General features: G+C 35.1%; 1 protein-coding gene across 1 annotated transcript in view; it reads right to left on the bottom strand.

The window, feature by feature from the left end:
• PCLO (piccolo presynaptic cytomatrix protein) overlaps positions 1 to 17,781 on the bottom strand; it is a 384,943-nt gene that overhangs the window by 64,750 nt on the left and 302,412 nt on the right. The window contains exons 16-20 of the mRNA XM_082398709.1: positions 17,207 to 17,233; positions 9,887 to 9,980; positions 8,588 to 8,659; positions 6,841 to 7,021; positions 5,058 to 5,252 (exon numbers count right to left, since the gene is read on the bottom strand). Coding sequence (XP_082254835.1) covers positions 5,058 to 5,252; positions 6,841 to 7,021; positions 8,588 to 8,659; positions 9,887 to 9,980; positions 17,207 to 17,233 — 569 coding nt within the window. The remainder of the gene's footprint in view (positions 1 to 5,057; positions 5,253 to 6,840; positions 7,022 to 8,587; positions 8,660 to 9,886; positions 9,981 to 17,206; positions 17,234 to 17,781) is intronic.

The following is a 17,781-nucleotide window of genomic DNA, read 5'->3' on the forward strand; positions in this document are numbered from 1 at the left end:
ACAACAAAGAAATACAACCCTCGCCCCCAGAGAAATAGGCAGAAAACTTTGAAAGCTGAAATCCAATTTGATTCTCTCAGATTTTTGCTGACTATTTGCTGTGTTCACATCATTAGTTTTCTTTTTATTTTAAACTATCCAAAGTTTCCTTTTTAAAGCTTTTCTCTGCTGCCTTTCTTTTCTTTGCACAAACACATTGAAATGAGGAATGTTAAGTCTGTTTTTATTAACCTCTTACACACATTCCAGAAGACTTCACCTCCAAATGATCTCATTCTGATTTCTTTCCCTTTTGAGCCCTCTCCTTTCCAGAAACAGAGAACACCAAATCCCTTCTGATCAAAAGTGACCATCTGCTTCTGGTCAGAAGAGAATGGACCACTGATCAGCTACTGCCTTTGTAACCATCACTTCTCTCCACTCCCAGTGCCCGCCCTGTTTCCCAACCCAGCCACCCATACCACTTGCCCAAGACAGCAGCTCTCACAGAGAGATGGCTTAGTCAGAGTTCACCACGGCAATATGGATAGGAAACTCTTCTTTGACAGGTGCCGCAAAGGAGCCTTAAGGAAAGTGGAGTTTCCAGCAGCGGTCTGTGGAAGTAGCTTCAGGACCTTCTCCTACAATTCGGCCACAATAAGAGACCTTCAGTCATAGTTCCTCACACAACTCAGTTAATGATTCATCTTCTTACTAACCTCTCCAAGCTCTCAACTTATTGCCCAGGGTGGAGGGATACTTCTATCCATCCTGTATGAGTGTTTCTAAACTTAAAGCTTACCTAAAATCTCAGCATCAAACAAAAACAGCTCAGGAATTTAAAAATGCCCTTAATATATATATAAAATGTAACATATTCCATAGCAACTAAATTAATTTTCAAGGTTTTAAAAATACTTCAATTTGTTTTAGTCTGGGTATGGTGTTAAAAAACAACCTATTTTGAAACTCTTTTCCCTGGGTGGCGTTACCTTCTAAAACAGCCAGGCCTATATTCCACCAAACCAACTAGCTTGGAAAAAAACATTTCCAGGTATTTCTAAATACAAACGGAGAGTTGTTTAGGTATCAGGATGATCTGGCACAATCTGTCTAAATCCTGTCTTTCAGGTTTCCTAGCATGCTACTAAACCCTGGAGGGAGAGAAAGAGTTCCTCCTGGCTTACTCCATAATTCTTACCTGACCCATATTTTCTGCTACTTCAAGCAGAAATCTACTGAAAAGCTCACCAAAAAAAAAAAAAAAAATATATATATATATATATATATATATATATATATATATATATATCTATGGAAAGCTCTTTAGAGACAATTTCATCATCCTTGATAGAAATGACTGCAGATGTACACACAGCCTCCTCTACAGAGCCTGCTTACTGCTGCACTCGGCTTGTGCAGTGGGAGGGTTTTACTTCCTTGGTTTGTGGCAGCTTAATTATCAGCCTTCAGAAAAGAGGATCAAGTAGGTAGACCAAGTCTAAATTGTGTTCTGCCATAATTTCTAGCAACCTCTAATCATTTGTAAGGACTGGAGTGTAAACAGCAAATTAGTAAATGACAATTGTTTTTAGTGAAATCAGGAGAGTTTGATTTCAAAGGAGCCAATGTATTTAAAAAGCAAAGCCTTATTAGGTGCAGTCATAAACACGGGTTAGCTGCCGATTCTGACAATTTCCAGCTATGTGTTCTTCATCAGTCATGCTGCCACCCGCACACCCCGACTCTCTGACGGCTCACTCAGAAAACAGAAATGAAAATATCTGCAACGAACACCTCATCCACTAGGTGTGACAAAATGAGAAAACGGGTGATGAAACACTTTGCACAATGTGAAGAGCTATTCTAAATGTATGAGAATATCCATTAGAGCATTATTCAAAGAAAGGGAGTTAAATGTATTTTGCTGCACATTTTAAGACCCACACCTAGGAAAACTCAGACAAAGTATCATAGGAATACTTAAATCATGATAATTAAAAAGAGTGAAATAAGAGAAGCATTTGGCTACTGTGACATTTACAATTATGAAATATTTGCAGTAAGAAAATGAAGTAAGAAATCAACTGAACTTATTTGATGGAAAAAAAGGTGAGAGGTGGAATTTTAAGTACTCTTGGACAGTACTAGTAAGGCTAACTAGAAAAGGGAAACTGCTTTGGTGATAGTCTATAAACTGGGCTGAGTAAATGCATATTCACAATTATCTTAATATTTAAGCTGTTTCCTTAACTGCCTGCTACTTCAAGGAACATCACAGTGGTTTGCCCTTTGTACTGCCACATACATCCTCCATTGCTCCTAAATATCTGATTAGCTGGGACAAAAGCATATTAAATTTTAAAAATTTCTGAGAATACAGAGAAATGCAGTAGGAAAGTACAAGTCTTAATTTTAGTTTCGTGGAAAGTACAGAATCATAGAATCAAGTGTTTTAGGGCTGGAAGGGACTTAAGGGGGCAAACACTGCTATCGTTTTTTTTTAATCCTTTCTTTGATATATGTTTTTGAATTAAAATTAAAATTACATTTGAATTACAATGAAGATAATTTTATAATCACCCTGGTTTGATCCCTGTCACTGGCAGTGAGTGGCATTCTTTCTTGGGGAAAATTCCACAAATTGTTGGTGTCAAGTTAGGGACAGATATTAACTTGCTTTCCTTCCTAACAAAGCCATGGAATCAAGTCTAGGTGCCTGTCCGGAGCAAGACTCATTGGATTTGTCTTCCTCTATCCAGAAAGCTGAGAAGATTGTGAAGTAGATCACACGTGCAAGAAAGGAAGAGTGGAAGCATTGCCTAGAGTAGCCCAACCCCATTATTTATTTACGTTTATGTAAGCTCTGGTGCTTTTATTTGGTAATAATTCCCCATCTATCTTATGCTTCCGACATGAAACTTTGTCCTGCAACTCAATATTCTATCATTATAGCTCGCACTAGCAATGAAGCGGTAACTTTAAATTCTCTATTGCAAGGAATCAAATGAGAAAGCAAAAACTGACACACTCATTTTAAGCTGTATCATATAACAATGGCTCAGAACCCAGTGGTTTATGAATGAAATAAAGATACTTTATTTATTACACAGGCACTTGGATATTCACATGCCCAACACATCTGATACACTTGACAGCTACGGAAACATGAGTGGAAAAAATGTGTTCGTAGGATCAAGAAAGAACTTTCACCATGTAAAGGTGAATGAGTGCATTAACAATTTTTTCCTTTACTTCCTTCTAAGAATTTCCAAAATCCACTGAATTTTAAAAAAAAGTTACACTTGAAATAATATTCAACAAAAACTGATCTACATTCCAACTGGTATGCTAACTCGAATTGTGAGCAGTTTAAACTTTTATCACAGTGCAACATATTTATAGTCATGCTTGAACAGATTAGGTTAGTGGCATGCGTTCCATTCTGCAATATGAATACTGTTAATCTATTTCCCAACAAAAGTCAAAAGATGCCCAGTGCATAGAAAAATACAAATCACTGTAGTCAATATATTATGGGACTGATCTTGGGACTTACACAGTGATGATGAAGTCCTGAAATGCCATGCCCACAAAAGCACATTAAAAAGTGGATAAACATACTTTATCAGACAATCTCTAAAAATTAAAAGATGAGGGCTTTAAATTTGGGGGATGTTCTTGCTGTGTGCTTTGAATAGCGCCTTTCTGCTCACCTCCTTCTGGCTTGACTGGTCCATCAGACATCACCTTCCTGAGGGCTAGCTGGCTTTGGTCTTGGTTGCCATTAGCTGGTGGAGGCAGATTATCAGACTGAGTTCTTTGAATGGGGAGGACTCCTGCTATGCTGTGTCTGTGCTGCTTCCTGGCATGATTAGACTGACCGCTTTTATGTGCTGCTGTGGTAGTGTGGGTGAAATGGAAACCCAGAGTATGTATCCTCAGATGGAACCAGCTTGAATGTTATTCATGCAAACAGAAGTGATCTTTTGCTCTATCGAAGTAAGTTGTGTTTTCAAATACCAAAATGACACCACATGCACAGCACTAAAAGGGGGTTAAAACTGGCTGTTTCTTTGGAAATGATGACTTTGGGAGATGGGGAGAACATTCATCTATCTCTGTTGTTTGGCTGATGCCTCTTGGAAGTAACAGTGCCCCTACATTTTTAAAGTCTCTGTACTCACTAAGTTCTTATATAATTCTATCAATTGAAATTACAGCAGTTAAGATGGGTGAATTGTTATGCTTTGATATCTTGACTTCCAAAGGATTTCCAATGGTTAGAAAAAAGAATAACCCTATAAATTCTCTTGTATCATATACACAGTGTGATCCAACAGAATGGACCCAACTGTGCTCCTTAATGAGGTAACATGGCCTCATTGAATATGCTTAAACATATATTAATATTACATACTTTTTTGAGAATATAAGAAACATTATTTTCTTTACAGATTTTTTTCCCAAAAGACTAGAAAGTTTCTCGCACGGAAAGCTTCATTATTTCACATGCATAATTTATTAAAAATTTTAAGCGTAAAATGGTTTTTCCATTTCCCCTAGGTTCTGGAACTTGACTGTTAGTTACATGACTCTTCTGCCTAAAATTTTTTTACTGTTTTTCAGAGGTGAGACTCTCATTGCTAATCTGCTCAAAATGCTTATGTGTGTGCCTTTTTTTGGTGTAATGCCTGGAAAACCGGCAGCCACTTGTGCTTATAATTCCTGTATTCTAAAGGATATTTAAGTGCACACAAAAAGGACACACAACATAGTTTTGCCTGCACACATCACAGACACAGCTACCAAATACTACTATGAGCCAGGTTGGATGGATGGTGGAGACAAAGGAGAAACAGCCAGTTTTATTTCGTTCTATGTAAATTAAAACAAAAAAGAACTAAATGAGAGAGAGCATATTTATGTATCGATACTGTTCCTACACAGACAAAGGGACAGAGAACAGAGGGAGCAGGGAATGCACAAAACAAAGCAAATGGGGAAGGACAGCAGGAAAGAAAGGCAACAGACGAACATTAAGCTGCCATGCTGAGGAATTTATTTGCGTCTTTTACTTGGTTGAAGGCGGAGTTGTTGCACGGCGGCTTCGGCAGCGGCTATAGCAACCCCTGCATCTTCCAGGTGGGTTTGAGTGACGCTGGTTTTGCTTTGACTGCGAGATGGTCCATGAGAGCGGAGATGGCCTTCGGATGAGGATTTCGAGCTACCGGGACTACTATGGGATTTCTCAATGGTGGGAACCTGCATGTCTGGTTACAAAAGGGTAAAACATGAGTTAAAGTTGCTCCAGCGTTCCTCCTGTCAAGCTGGGTCTCACATAATTTGAAACCTTCTAAGATTTATGTTAATTCTGTTTCTTTTTTGGCGCGTTTATACAACTGCTCACCATACAGCAATGTGATTCAACATTTGGGAGGAAAGGCAAGAGGATGATAATCTTGAGAAGAGAGGTTTGAGAAGAGGAATACATTCTAAGGAGTCTCATATAAATGAATATATTAACTTATAGTTTCACCAAGCAACTCTGCTAATTCTTGTAGGGACCAGGTAAGAAACAATAGGCTGACACTGCCCCAGGAGGAGTTTTAAGTAAAATTCCTGGAGGAAGGTGTGTGAGTCACTGGGATACATGGAAGTGGGGACTGTATTATATCATCATCTCAGGTGATTTTAGAGAATGTATATATAAGATCACACATTTACTGTGGTAGTCATAGAGAGAGAGGTCTTTATACCAATCATCTTCCAGAATGTTAATTGGTGAAGAGTTGATCTGGTTAAGTGGAATCCAGAAATGATCTATACAACTCATAAGTAATCTATAGCACTTATTGTAGTCAGTGGTTTATTGTATCAACTCAGTGGCCTCCGGGATATGACCTCAGTTTTTTATCTCCTAGAACACTTGCATTTCCAATCCAAATTGCAAAGAACCACTTTTCAATTTGCTGTACTTCCTGAGAAGAGGCGAAAAGGAAGGAATACTCAGATCCAATATAAAAATTTTTATTTAATATTTATAAATAGATCAGCATATCCTGGAAAGATACTACATGGTTCTCTCATACAGGCAGTAACTCATTTGATGATGAAGATTACTGTTGTGTTGTAGGATAACTGGTTAATGAACCTCCCAAAGGAAAAGCTCATTCCAATGGGAAAGCTGTGCATATTGCCAAACCCAATGTATGATGCTGCAATTTAAAAATAATAATAGTAGTTAAAAAAAAATCATAGAATTAGTTTGAATGCACCACTTAGGAAAGGTTTAAGTAATTTTCAGCGTACCAATTGTTTTGATGACATGAGGAAAATGTTTCTGATATAATTAAAAAGCAGAATGCAAAACTGTTTATGTCCATATATTACATATATGATTTATGAGTAAGAATATACATATGAAGAAAATAGGGATTTAAACAGAAGAAACATGCATAAATGGTAATGATGATTATGTCTAGTCAATGAACTGTTGAGGATTTTTATGTTTTCTTTATGAAATACCCCAACGTATTTTATAAAGGCATATTAACCAAGATTTTGAGAGCTGAAAAAGACCCAATAGCTCATATAACCCAACCTCCTCTATTTTATAGGTTGAAAAGCAGAGAACCAGAGAGGTGAAGATCACAAAGGCATCAACCTAATTATGGGCTGATCTGAGACTAAAGCCCATTTCTCCTGATTCCATATCCATTACTCTTTGCATGATATTATATTAAATATTTCCCAATATAATACCTTTCAAAAGATATTAAATATACAGGCACTCATATTCAAGAAGATACTGAGTGAACAAACAGACAAAAGCTTTTTTCTACTTGAAATATCTCCTACCCTTGGATGGGTCAGGGAAGATACCATGGCTTCTGCTTTTGATGACAGACGGCTTTGGGGACTGCTGGCTGCTTTGACTGGAATGGGACTTGCCATGATCAATGCTTTCAGTCTGTTCTTTGAGAGGATACCACCTAGGCGTGTTATCGAGGTGAGATGTGCTAGATAAATCAATCAATACCTGAAAAAAAGTGCAGTAAGTGAATAAAATTTATGGATTAAGCTGTAATTCATTTGCTGTTTTTTTTCTGTGATCTGAAACTTATTCAAGGACATAAGTCAAAGGATATAGTATAACCTTTAGGATGATGAGGTCTTCCTCATTTTCCTTCACCCATGATACTGAGAATGTCTTGTGCATACCAGATGCTGTATAAACGTTTGGTTAAATCGAACTGTACGACATCTCTGACTATTAATTAAATTATTTGGAGATGATGCAAAAAGGTAGAGTCACAAGTCAATCTCTTTATGAAATAAAGTCTTCTTTTGTTAAATGGACACATGATATTCTTAAACTGGGCTAGTGTTTTTTTGCAGATTGTTTGATTTTAGTTACAAGAGGGACAAAATGAAAAAGAATGGCTAATTTTCAATTACTAACTTATTCTCTCTATTTTAAAACATACTTTAGTTCACATTTGAAACAGAGATATTACCAACAGTTTACAATAAGAAAGTGCTGTGTCATGGTTTAATTGGCAACATTTTTTCTTTCTTAGTGGTACATAAACAATGGTGCATTTTACAGTAGTTGGCATCTTAAATTTGAGCAGATATTAAAAAAATAAAACCACACAATGGATATATGCTTTAGGTTCATGTGAACAATAAATTATAAGGACTTCAATAAATGAGCTTTTTGAAATAGGACAATAAATCAGATATAACCGTACTCTAGAGCAGTCCTGTCTAAGACCAAGATTAGTCCAAGTGGCTATACCACATGGAGCCTGAAGGTGAAGTTCAAATGATCTAGTCTTGATGGGAAAGAGGTACAGAGTGTAGGAACCAAATAAGACCTCATGTCGCCTAGACTACTCAACTGTTTTCTATTGTCTCTATCAAAAGGAAATTGTATTTTCTAGGTGTTATATATTTTTGGAGATTTATTTTTTTAACATTAATTCATAACTTCTGGTTTAAGCAAAGATCACTAAACAAAATATGTATTTTTGGACTATGACAGATGAAAAATATCACAGAATCTGACCATCCTGCCACATTTCATAATTAGGTTACATTCCTTGTGAATTTATAAAAATTGTTTTTACTGTTTTCTCCTACTTCTAGTTTTGCTTCTTAAAATATTTTGAGATGTTTTGTGGGACACTTAAAAGAAATATGTAAAATGTCACATCAAGTCATTCATACATGCAATGAGGAATAGCAATTAATAAACTGAAAATGCATTTGAAAAAAATCCAGCTCATTTTATAATACAATAAATTTATCTCAAATCTTTTACATAATCATTTGGATTCACAGCATGATTATATAACTTTCTATCAAAACAATTAATATTTCATCTTGCAAATTAATTATAAAGTACATCAAGTGGTAAAGTGAAAATTATTTCTCCAGCTGCTATTCATCTATTCAAAGAGTCATTCGTAAATAAATTCTATCCACCAAAGAATTTTATCCAGAAATAGTTATCTTATACACTTAAGAAATATGCTTTCCATAAAGATTTAATTGATGGTTTATGATGAAGCAAATAAAAAAAAGGAAACCATAGGCTCACCTCACCAAGAAAATCATTGGAAGAAAATCTATCATAATCCCAGACTGTCACCTCCAGTGTTTTCTTCTTGAGCTACAGTTCAAATCAAAATGTCATTAACCTCATTTCTCATCATAAATTTTCATTATACTCATATAATAGACTCATTTATATTTTCATTCCTTGAACTCTTTCCGCTTATGTAAAAATACTTTATATAAAACTGTACACTTACATTCAATATTATGTAAACTGTCAATCATTTTGTGGTCCAACCAAGTATTTGATCATAACATACCTCACTATTTTGCAAAAAAAAAGGGTGATTTTTACTTATTTCCTGTTATTCTACCCCTGCCCATTATTAAAAGTACCAAGCAGAATCTATATATACTCTTTAAATACATGAAATTCATAGGTTGCAAAAATGTCTAGGTTATTCAGAGTATTTGGATTATAGTTTTTTGTTTCAGTAAATTGCCAAAACACATTAGTAGCACTGTCTTATTTCTGCAGGTGAATTTAACTTATTTTAAATTCAAGAACCCAGATCACAATTTATATCCAGCTTCAATTTCATAGTCAAATTAGAAATCTTCCAAAGGATAAATTAGAAACCTCATTTTGAAAGACAACTCATCTGTAAATTGTTTTCATGGATGTCTTCTTCCTATTCTATTTGTATTCTTTTCTCTCTGAATTCATCTTTATAAACCATCAGTTATTTTCTATTATTGATACAAACTTATGACATGAAGATTTTCAGAAACACATTGATGCAACTTTGCTTAGAGTCATCTATTTGTTGTGATAATCCTTTACACTAGTCTTCTTCATGCTTTCTTCTGTACAGTTTAGTTGCACAATGCCAGATCTGTAGGAAGCCTCAATTTAGAAAAGAGGTGATCCCTAAATTGTTGCCAGGAGGGGCAATTCATTTCAGTGCATCTGAATCTTATTTCTTCTTTGTTTATGAAAGTCAAAATACAGCTAGCTGGAAAATATTTTCCCTCAAAATATGATAAATAGAGCCCAGTCTATTGAAATATTTAATTTTGAAATAATCAGTGGAAAATGTCCCACTAGCCTTATTCATTTTGTTTATTTTTTAGCTGTTTTGTCAAAATGTGCACATTTTCTTTCACTGTATCTTCGAACTGCACCCAGTTCCTTTTACTGGCTATATTTCTTGCATGTATTTTACTTAATTTTTTTTGTTTGTATGGAAAAATTGATATGAATCACAATCTTTCAATAATTCTGTCATCACTATTTTTATATTAGCCTGAATCTGTCATATAGAAAATAATCATTGCATACCTGTTCCATGGAGATACTTTTATAAATTACTGTTTGATTCCACTCAGGATTAAGACTTTTCTGAACATATTTAGTCCTTCTCTTGTACTCAGCACTGAATTGGAAAAAGAGAAAGAATTACCCTGATTATTTACCTTGACCGATGACTTCATAGTCAACCTGAAGGGCATGCAGACTTTTAAAGGTATTTTGTTTTGAATCACTATGTAATCGTCTCATCATCCTCATGTCTTAAACTGTATTTTAAGTTGAATGCACAATGACAATTTAAAAATATCTTGGATGCCTTTAGTTTTATTTTCCCTAAGGTATATTTTTTTTAAAGAAAAGCTTTTAGGTGTTCTAACTAGAATACAATTTTACAAATCTTGATCTCTCCTGAATGTGTGAGATAATTACATGTATTATACAGTAATGTCAATATCTTCTTGTCCTATAAATAATATTTTGATATTTAACTTTCCAGTAGTTTTGCAACTGATCATGTCAGCAAAGCCAAATGGTCTTTCAATTCATTTTTTTCTGTAAAAAGCTGAAATAACTGTACTGACTGAGGAAAGGATGAAAAATGGCTGTTGCTATAGCTGAGATTCGATGAACATTTGTTACCTTATATTTATAGTAGATTTTGACACCCTTGGTAAAATAGAATACTTAATCTAGTTATGAAACAATCTTAATTAAATACAAATTCTTGGTTTATGTCAATAGCTTATGTTACAAATGATGAACCAAATCAAAACTTTTCCTCATTCATTATAACTTGGGGCATTTCAGTTTATCCTTGACTCTTCCATACCCTCTGATCACCAGTTAGAAGCTTATATCTTACACGTTTAAGCATAACTTACTTTCAAAACTTATTCTAATTAAGTCTGACAAAGCATTTATAACTGGCATCAACCAGCTAATGGGGTTGGAATTATTGCTATTTGCTATGAGCCAATGGTGCCCACATAGACAAAGCTTTTCTCTAACACTCACTAGCTTTTTCCAAATTTTCTGCCTAGAAAACAAACCTACTTTTTTGGGGTCCATTCACGTGCCTGGACTTCATAAACTGCCTTACCCTAATCCTGACCCTGGATCTGTAGTTTTATTCCCAACTGTCAGCAGACTAACTCTTGTTATATTCCTGGTCTCATGCATTGCCAAATTCTGGAATACCTACTATTGTTCCCCAGATGCTAATTTACTTATTCATTCTAGATAAAACTATTAAGAATCAAGCTCCAGTTCACCACTCACTTTTAGAGATGGGTCTACAGCCAAGCATCTTTTTTTCTCCCTCTGGCTTTATTCTCTTATTAGACATACACAAGGGCAATAATTTCCAACATTGACTGCATATTAGGATCACTTTGGGATCTGAGTTCCCAGGGTGGTAGGTGAGGCAACTAGCATGGCACCCACATCCCCCTGCCTTTCACCCCCAAGGAGAGTCTTATTTAACAGGTCTGGGTTGAGGCTTGAACATCAGAATTTTAAAAATGATCTAGGTAAATCTAAAGTATTGCCAAGATTGAGAACCACTGAGAACCACTGAGCTCATGTCTCCTAAGACCTCACATTTCAGCCACTGTGAACTGAATCCAATTTAAGAAATGAAGCAGCACTATTCTCATTTGTAACCAACCTATCTGAATGTACAAAAAAAGAGAGTAGGATTTGACAATTTTGTCATTCAGCACAAAGTGCAAATAATTCTGGGGAAATGTACAGGCAATGATTCAAAGAGACAGGAACTTTCATAGACTGTGGACAGAAAGTATACATTTGTACATATACTTTTTAGGTAAATCTGTCTATGTCTAGTGAAGTTTATGTACTCAAGTACCCAGAAAATTCCACTTTGACTTAATTCCACTTCTACTTTAGAGAAATTCTCCCACATGTACAAAAGGAATTTGTTAAAGAACATTCATTGCAACATTGTTTCTAATAGTGTGTTAATAATATAATAAATAAATACATTATGATATATGTATTCAATGAAATTTAAGCAGCAGTTAAGTTAAATGAAATACACCTTCATTTATCAAGATAGATAAATCTTAAAAAAAAATCTTGAGCAAATTATTTGCAGAAGAAAACCTATCGTAAATTATCATGATATAAAGTTAAAATTACATGAAATAATACTGTAAATTATTTATGTCTACTTGTATATATGGATGACAAACATTAATATCATAAGACAGCTTGGGAATTAGAGACGTTAAACTATTTTGTGGTTATCTCAGGAGGACAGGGGAATGGTTTCAGAGGACTTCAGGGGTACTTGTAATATATTTTTTATTAAAAAAAATCTGAAGCCAATACAGCAAAATGTTATGATTTGATAAAATTGGATAGCAAGAATACAAGTATTTGTGACAGTATTTTCTATAATTTTCAGTCAGTTTAAAATATTTTATAACAAAATTGATAACTATTTTAGCAAATTATGTCCCTTTATAGTTTATGATTTTGATTCTTTAAATTAATGACATAAGAAGAATGAATATGACCACTTTTAACTTAATAGCCAACTTTGGTTGCTACTTTAGAATTCATGGCTATTCCTGTAGTAGGTATACTAAGAAAAAAACACATTGTGTAGTATGAGCTTTAAGTTTCTGTTTTGGACTTAATTATCCAAGTGGTGAGACCATGGGAAAAACATATTAAGGATAAGATTCATAATACAGTGAACAGTGGTAAAATTGTTATTTTTTTCAAATTCTGAAAAATTGAATGCACAAAATTTTAAAATAAGATTGAAGATGGAAATTAATGTCAAATGCAAACTCACGTATTTTTACTAAAATTCTAGATATGTCAGTATATATTAAAATACTCTGAACTATTGAAATGTCTTCAAAGAGATGTATTAGTCAACATATTTTAATTTATAAATATTAATAATTGTTATATTTCACATGCATACTTTACTCATTTTTTCACCCATATGTAGCAAAATTATTGAATGCCAGCTCTGCACCAGGAATTATGCTCTATCAAAATGTACAACTGCAAAACTCTTAATTGTACTGACATACCATTATGTCATGAGAAGCACTTTATAAAGTAAGCACATTGAAATAATAACAGCTAACATTTACGAAATGCTACTTTTTCACAGGCAGAGTTCTAAGAGCTTTTCATGTGTTACATTATTTAATCCTCAAGGCAACTCTATGAGTCCAGTATTATTTATTATCCTATTTTATAGCTGATAAGAACTGAAGCTCAGAGGAATTCAGGCATGTTGGCAAGGTTGCATAGTTATTAATTCATAGGACCAGGTTTCAAACACAGGGAAACTAATTTCTTGCTCTGAAACATGGGCTATATGAACTCAATTGATTAGGCCCATCATAAAATTTCTTAATTGCAGGTTTCATTAGCTGAAGTGTCTAGTTTGTCTTCTTTATTTTACAGTCAAAAACTGTACACTTCAAATTAAATGTTTTATATATACAACATAAATTATTTATAGTGTGTGTATATATACACATATTGAAAATGAGGACAGCTTTAGAGTTGCCTAGGGAAATATTGAATGGTATATCCTAAGACTAAGAGAGTGCTGTGGAACAACTAGGGATAATTATTATAAAAATTTACTTTTGCTCAGGTACACTCACATATAACCCCAATTAGTTGGGAAAAATCTAGATGTTCACTTTACTAGGTTACCTTAATCTTACTAATAAGTTTGAATCTGTAGTTCTCTCAAGATTCAAGGTCTGTGTCCTTTAGGGTTAACGAGGGTAAACACACCTTTCTCCTGATCCTGCCTCTACCAGCCCTGGTTGACCTGTGTAAATGTCAATGAGATCCTTTGCAATCTTTTCACACTTGAATTTCCTGACACGGAGAGATGGCCACACAAAGCTCTTCCTTCAAGAACCCTTGTTTCATAGCTACTATGTACTGACCATCTTGGGCATGATGTCAATGGGCTGTGTTCCTACTTTACACAATTGAAAACTCCACAGTTCTCATTGCCATATCAAAATCTGTGGATTTACAAGTTGAAGGTGGCCAGGTAAGCAGAGGGATTCTTGAATGTGAGCAGAAATGCAGGCTGAGAAATAAGTGGAGTTCCTTTTCCTTTCCTACCGTGTCTGGTAAACACACTACAATCCCTCATGGGAAGACTGCAATAATGACATTATTTTAGGACAATTAAGTCATATGTAATAATCAGATAAGTTTTTTAATAAAGGAAAATAAAAAGTCAATTAATCAAGATGGTACACGGTGCTTAACAAACAAAAATCTAGGGATTTCCCCGGTGGTCCAGTGGTTAAGACTTTGCCTTCCAATGCAGGAGGCGTGGGTTCGATCCCTGGTCGGGGAACTAAGATCCCACATGCCGTGGGGTGTGGCCAAAAACTTAAAAAAATCTAAACCTTTATTTCCTTAAAGTTTTGACTAATTTCTTTTTTCTTTCTTTCTCTTTTTTATTATTGGACAATCATTCTCTCATAGGTAGATATGATTTTAAGGCTGGCAGAAAAAGGTATTTAAAATTCAATTACCCTCTCCTAAACCAGCAGAAAAAAAAGTTCTCTGAGTTTCTCTGTAAAAAAAATTGAGAAAGAAGAATGGAATATAATGGCTTGTTTGTTCTTAACTTTCATAGAGTTATCTAAAGTACTGAAGGTCTTCATTTCTTTTGTTTTTTCTTGATTGGAAAAAATACATATATATATATGTGTGTGTGTGTGTGTGTGTGTGTGTGTGTGTGTGTGTGTGTGTGTGTGTGTGTGTGTGTGTGTGTGTGTATGTGTGTAGTTTTTTCAAAATTACTCCTCTGAGGATGTTGCCTTTAATTCAGAAAGAAGCACAGAGCATATCCCATTTTATAAGCTCTGTTTCTCTGTGTGCAATAGTGCATTTATGGGCTGTCACTTGATTGTCCTCTGTGCTCCCTGAGGTCTGACACTATGGCTGTGTTCTCAATTCCAACCCCAGCACAGAGTCTGGAGCAGTCTGTGCTAAATAAATGGTTTTTGGATGGGTCTTTAAAACATGTTTGTACTTCTCTTTTTCCTTTAAAATCTACTGAAATAAAAAGTTTTGGCCTTCAAATTGTAAATACATACACACCTGAATCTGCTTTACATTCTTTCCAGAGCAAATAGTTTGAGATGCTAACAAGGGTGTTTAGAGAAAGTCCAGCCAGGAATTAGGCTTCCAGGTATCATGACAGCAAAAATCAGCTTCAGTCATGGCAAAATCTCATTAGTGGGAAAAAAATCTGTACTTTGCCCAACAGTGTGATGAGAGAAAACCACAACGAAATCCTTCAGATATGCTCATTTACATTTCTTAATTATCCGGGGACAAGTTTTGAGTTCATGGACTCTTCAGGCTATTTCCTTGTCTTTCTTTCACCTCCTCTCGGCTGACATTTGGGCTGTCAGAGCTTATGAGTATCTTGATTAAAGGATGGCAAGAGGAAATGAAAGGAGACAAGAAAACTGGACCAGTGAAATTCTTTTAGTTAACACGACATTTTAAAAAATATTTTAAGAATGAAGGATGTATTACACTTATTATTGAAGAAAAGTTGTTTGATTTTCTATATAGTGTTGTTAAATAATTTGGTGTAATTCTGTAGCCCAAGCATGCTGCATTTCTTTTTTGCAGGGATAACTGACCATTGGCTACATGAAGTTTATTATACATATTTCTAGCAATAATAGCAACTGCCATTTATTGAGAGCTTATTACGTGCCAGACATTATGCTTATCATTTTTGGTGCATTCTCCCTGTGTTTCACAAAAACCCTGGGAGGGGGGCTATTATGATTCCTAGGTGGAAGAGGAAATAGTTTTAGAGAAACCTCACAACTTCTAAGTGGCAGGGCTGAAATTCAAGTCCAAGTTCCTAAGGACTTCGCTCATTGGCCTCCTCAGCCTAACTTACAATGTCAGTGCCTCATCAGTATAATTCCTTTTCACATTGACAATTCTCGAAGAGATGATGAAAGTCATTTCAAGATGAAAGATATGATGAGAAAGTGACTCTAGATCTTCTAAATTGTAATCTAATACATCCCAGATTATTTCGACCATTATTTACATTTACAGAAAACATGTTCTCTTCTAAGTTAAATATAGACAATCATTGTCATTCTGACAATTTCCCCCTGGTTTCTCTGGATAAAAGAGAGGAAGCTTCTGAATAAAGTGACTGATAACGTCTGTTGTAAAATGACACTATCTCTTCGAAACAAAACTCATTTCGCGTATCAGTCTGAGAGATCTGGAGATGAGAGAGCCAGTCATAACAAGCAACCTTTCTCAGTATCAAATTTTACTGGTTGCCATAATTATGTGGTTGCAAAGAAACAGAAAGTTTCTGGGCACCAGAAAGGTTGTAGTGACTAATACCGTTCTTTGAGATCTTTAAATATTTAAGCCTTTACAAATCAGAAACTGCCTCTTTTGGGCAACAGCTTGTCAGGTTTAGTAAAGATGCTGAATTTTAATGTCACAGACAAAAAATCCTGTACCACTAATATTCTGGGTGGGACTAAAATTCCCATCACCCTGTTGCTACAGATGGTACAAGATTCACCTCCCCAACTAAATAACACATTTAATTTATAATGCAATGAGATGTGCAAAAAAATGCTTTTGGCTATGTGTTAAGAAATATCCTTAGCTGACAATGTAATGATGCAACATGCTCTAGCAGAAAACAGACAAACCAAGGAGGTTGCTCTTATGCTGTTGCTAACACCCTAGGGCAGGCAGATTATGGCATCCTATCTTACACAGCAATAATTTTGTGGTACAGAAGGTATAAAGGCATGAAGATGTTTCAATATCAGGTCTAAGTGAGGGTAAAAGACCAGACAGCTATCATCTTTAAGATGAGATACACACCCAGTACTGGTCATCTAGAAGATCAGTTAATTCCTTTTGAAAAATGACTAGATTTTTTTGTTTGGTTGTCATAGAAGACTCAGAAGAACCTGAGCCATGATTTTTGCATGAGAAGCTAAATGAATTTTAGCAGACAAATTATAAATGAAAACTTTAGTTATATCTAATTTCAAAGTGATAGTTCCTTATTCACACCATTCTATGTTTTTACTCTTTTCTACTTTTCTGGGCTCCAATGCACATACCTGCTACACATATTTAGTAATGTTGTGGTCAGAATAGTCTGCTATTAGCCTAATTCAACTGATACCAACATGTAGAAAAATAAAAATTATAGCCGAAGTTGAACTGCAGGTGAATGTACTTAAAAGGCAAACAGGAGAACTCTAGACATTTCATTGAAGTGTGACACTGAAAGAGAACCAACTCTACCTTGCATTCTGGACAACCATGACTTGACTGCATTGATTCCAAGAGCGAGAATGAAGGATACAGCAGGAAAGTAGGAAAGACAGGAAGAAAAAAGTTAGGAACAGAAATAAGGAAGAAAATGTGAGAATAAAAACTAGAGGAGCTATACCATAATATATTAACAACATGAGGCAGAAAATAATCTTAGAAGTAAAGTGAAAATAATACCTCACAAGTGTAGTAAATTCCAAGGTCTTGGCCACTATAATAATTAGGAGTAATTTAATGAAAGGGCTAGGAATTGAATACGAGTAGCACATTAGCCTGCTTTTTGGTCAAATCCCACCCAGAAGGCATGTTTTGTTTGACAAATGGCATGGGGATAGCTTTAGGTGGGACCTCACTCTTCATTTCACTATAGTTCCCACCCTTTCTCTGTTACCTACTGCAGAATGGACTGACATATTCATGCCACCTGCCTGACCTTTCCAGTTATTCAAGTTTGCAACAGTCGAATTGAAACATATCCTGTAACAAATAAAGGATAACCACTCTCTTATAGTATAAAAGGTGATACTCCAGGATATTAAAGAAGA

This window comes from Balaenoptera borealis (genome assembly GCF_965194805.1).
Source record: "Balaenoptera borealis genome assembly, chromosome: 7".
Taxonomy (NCBI): Eukaryota; Metazoa; Chordata; class Mammalia; order Artiodactyla; family Balaenopteridae; genus Balaenoptera; species Balaenoptera borealis.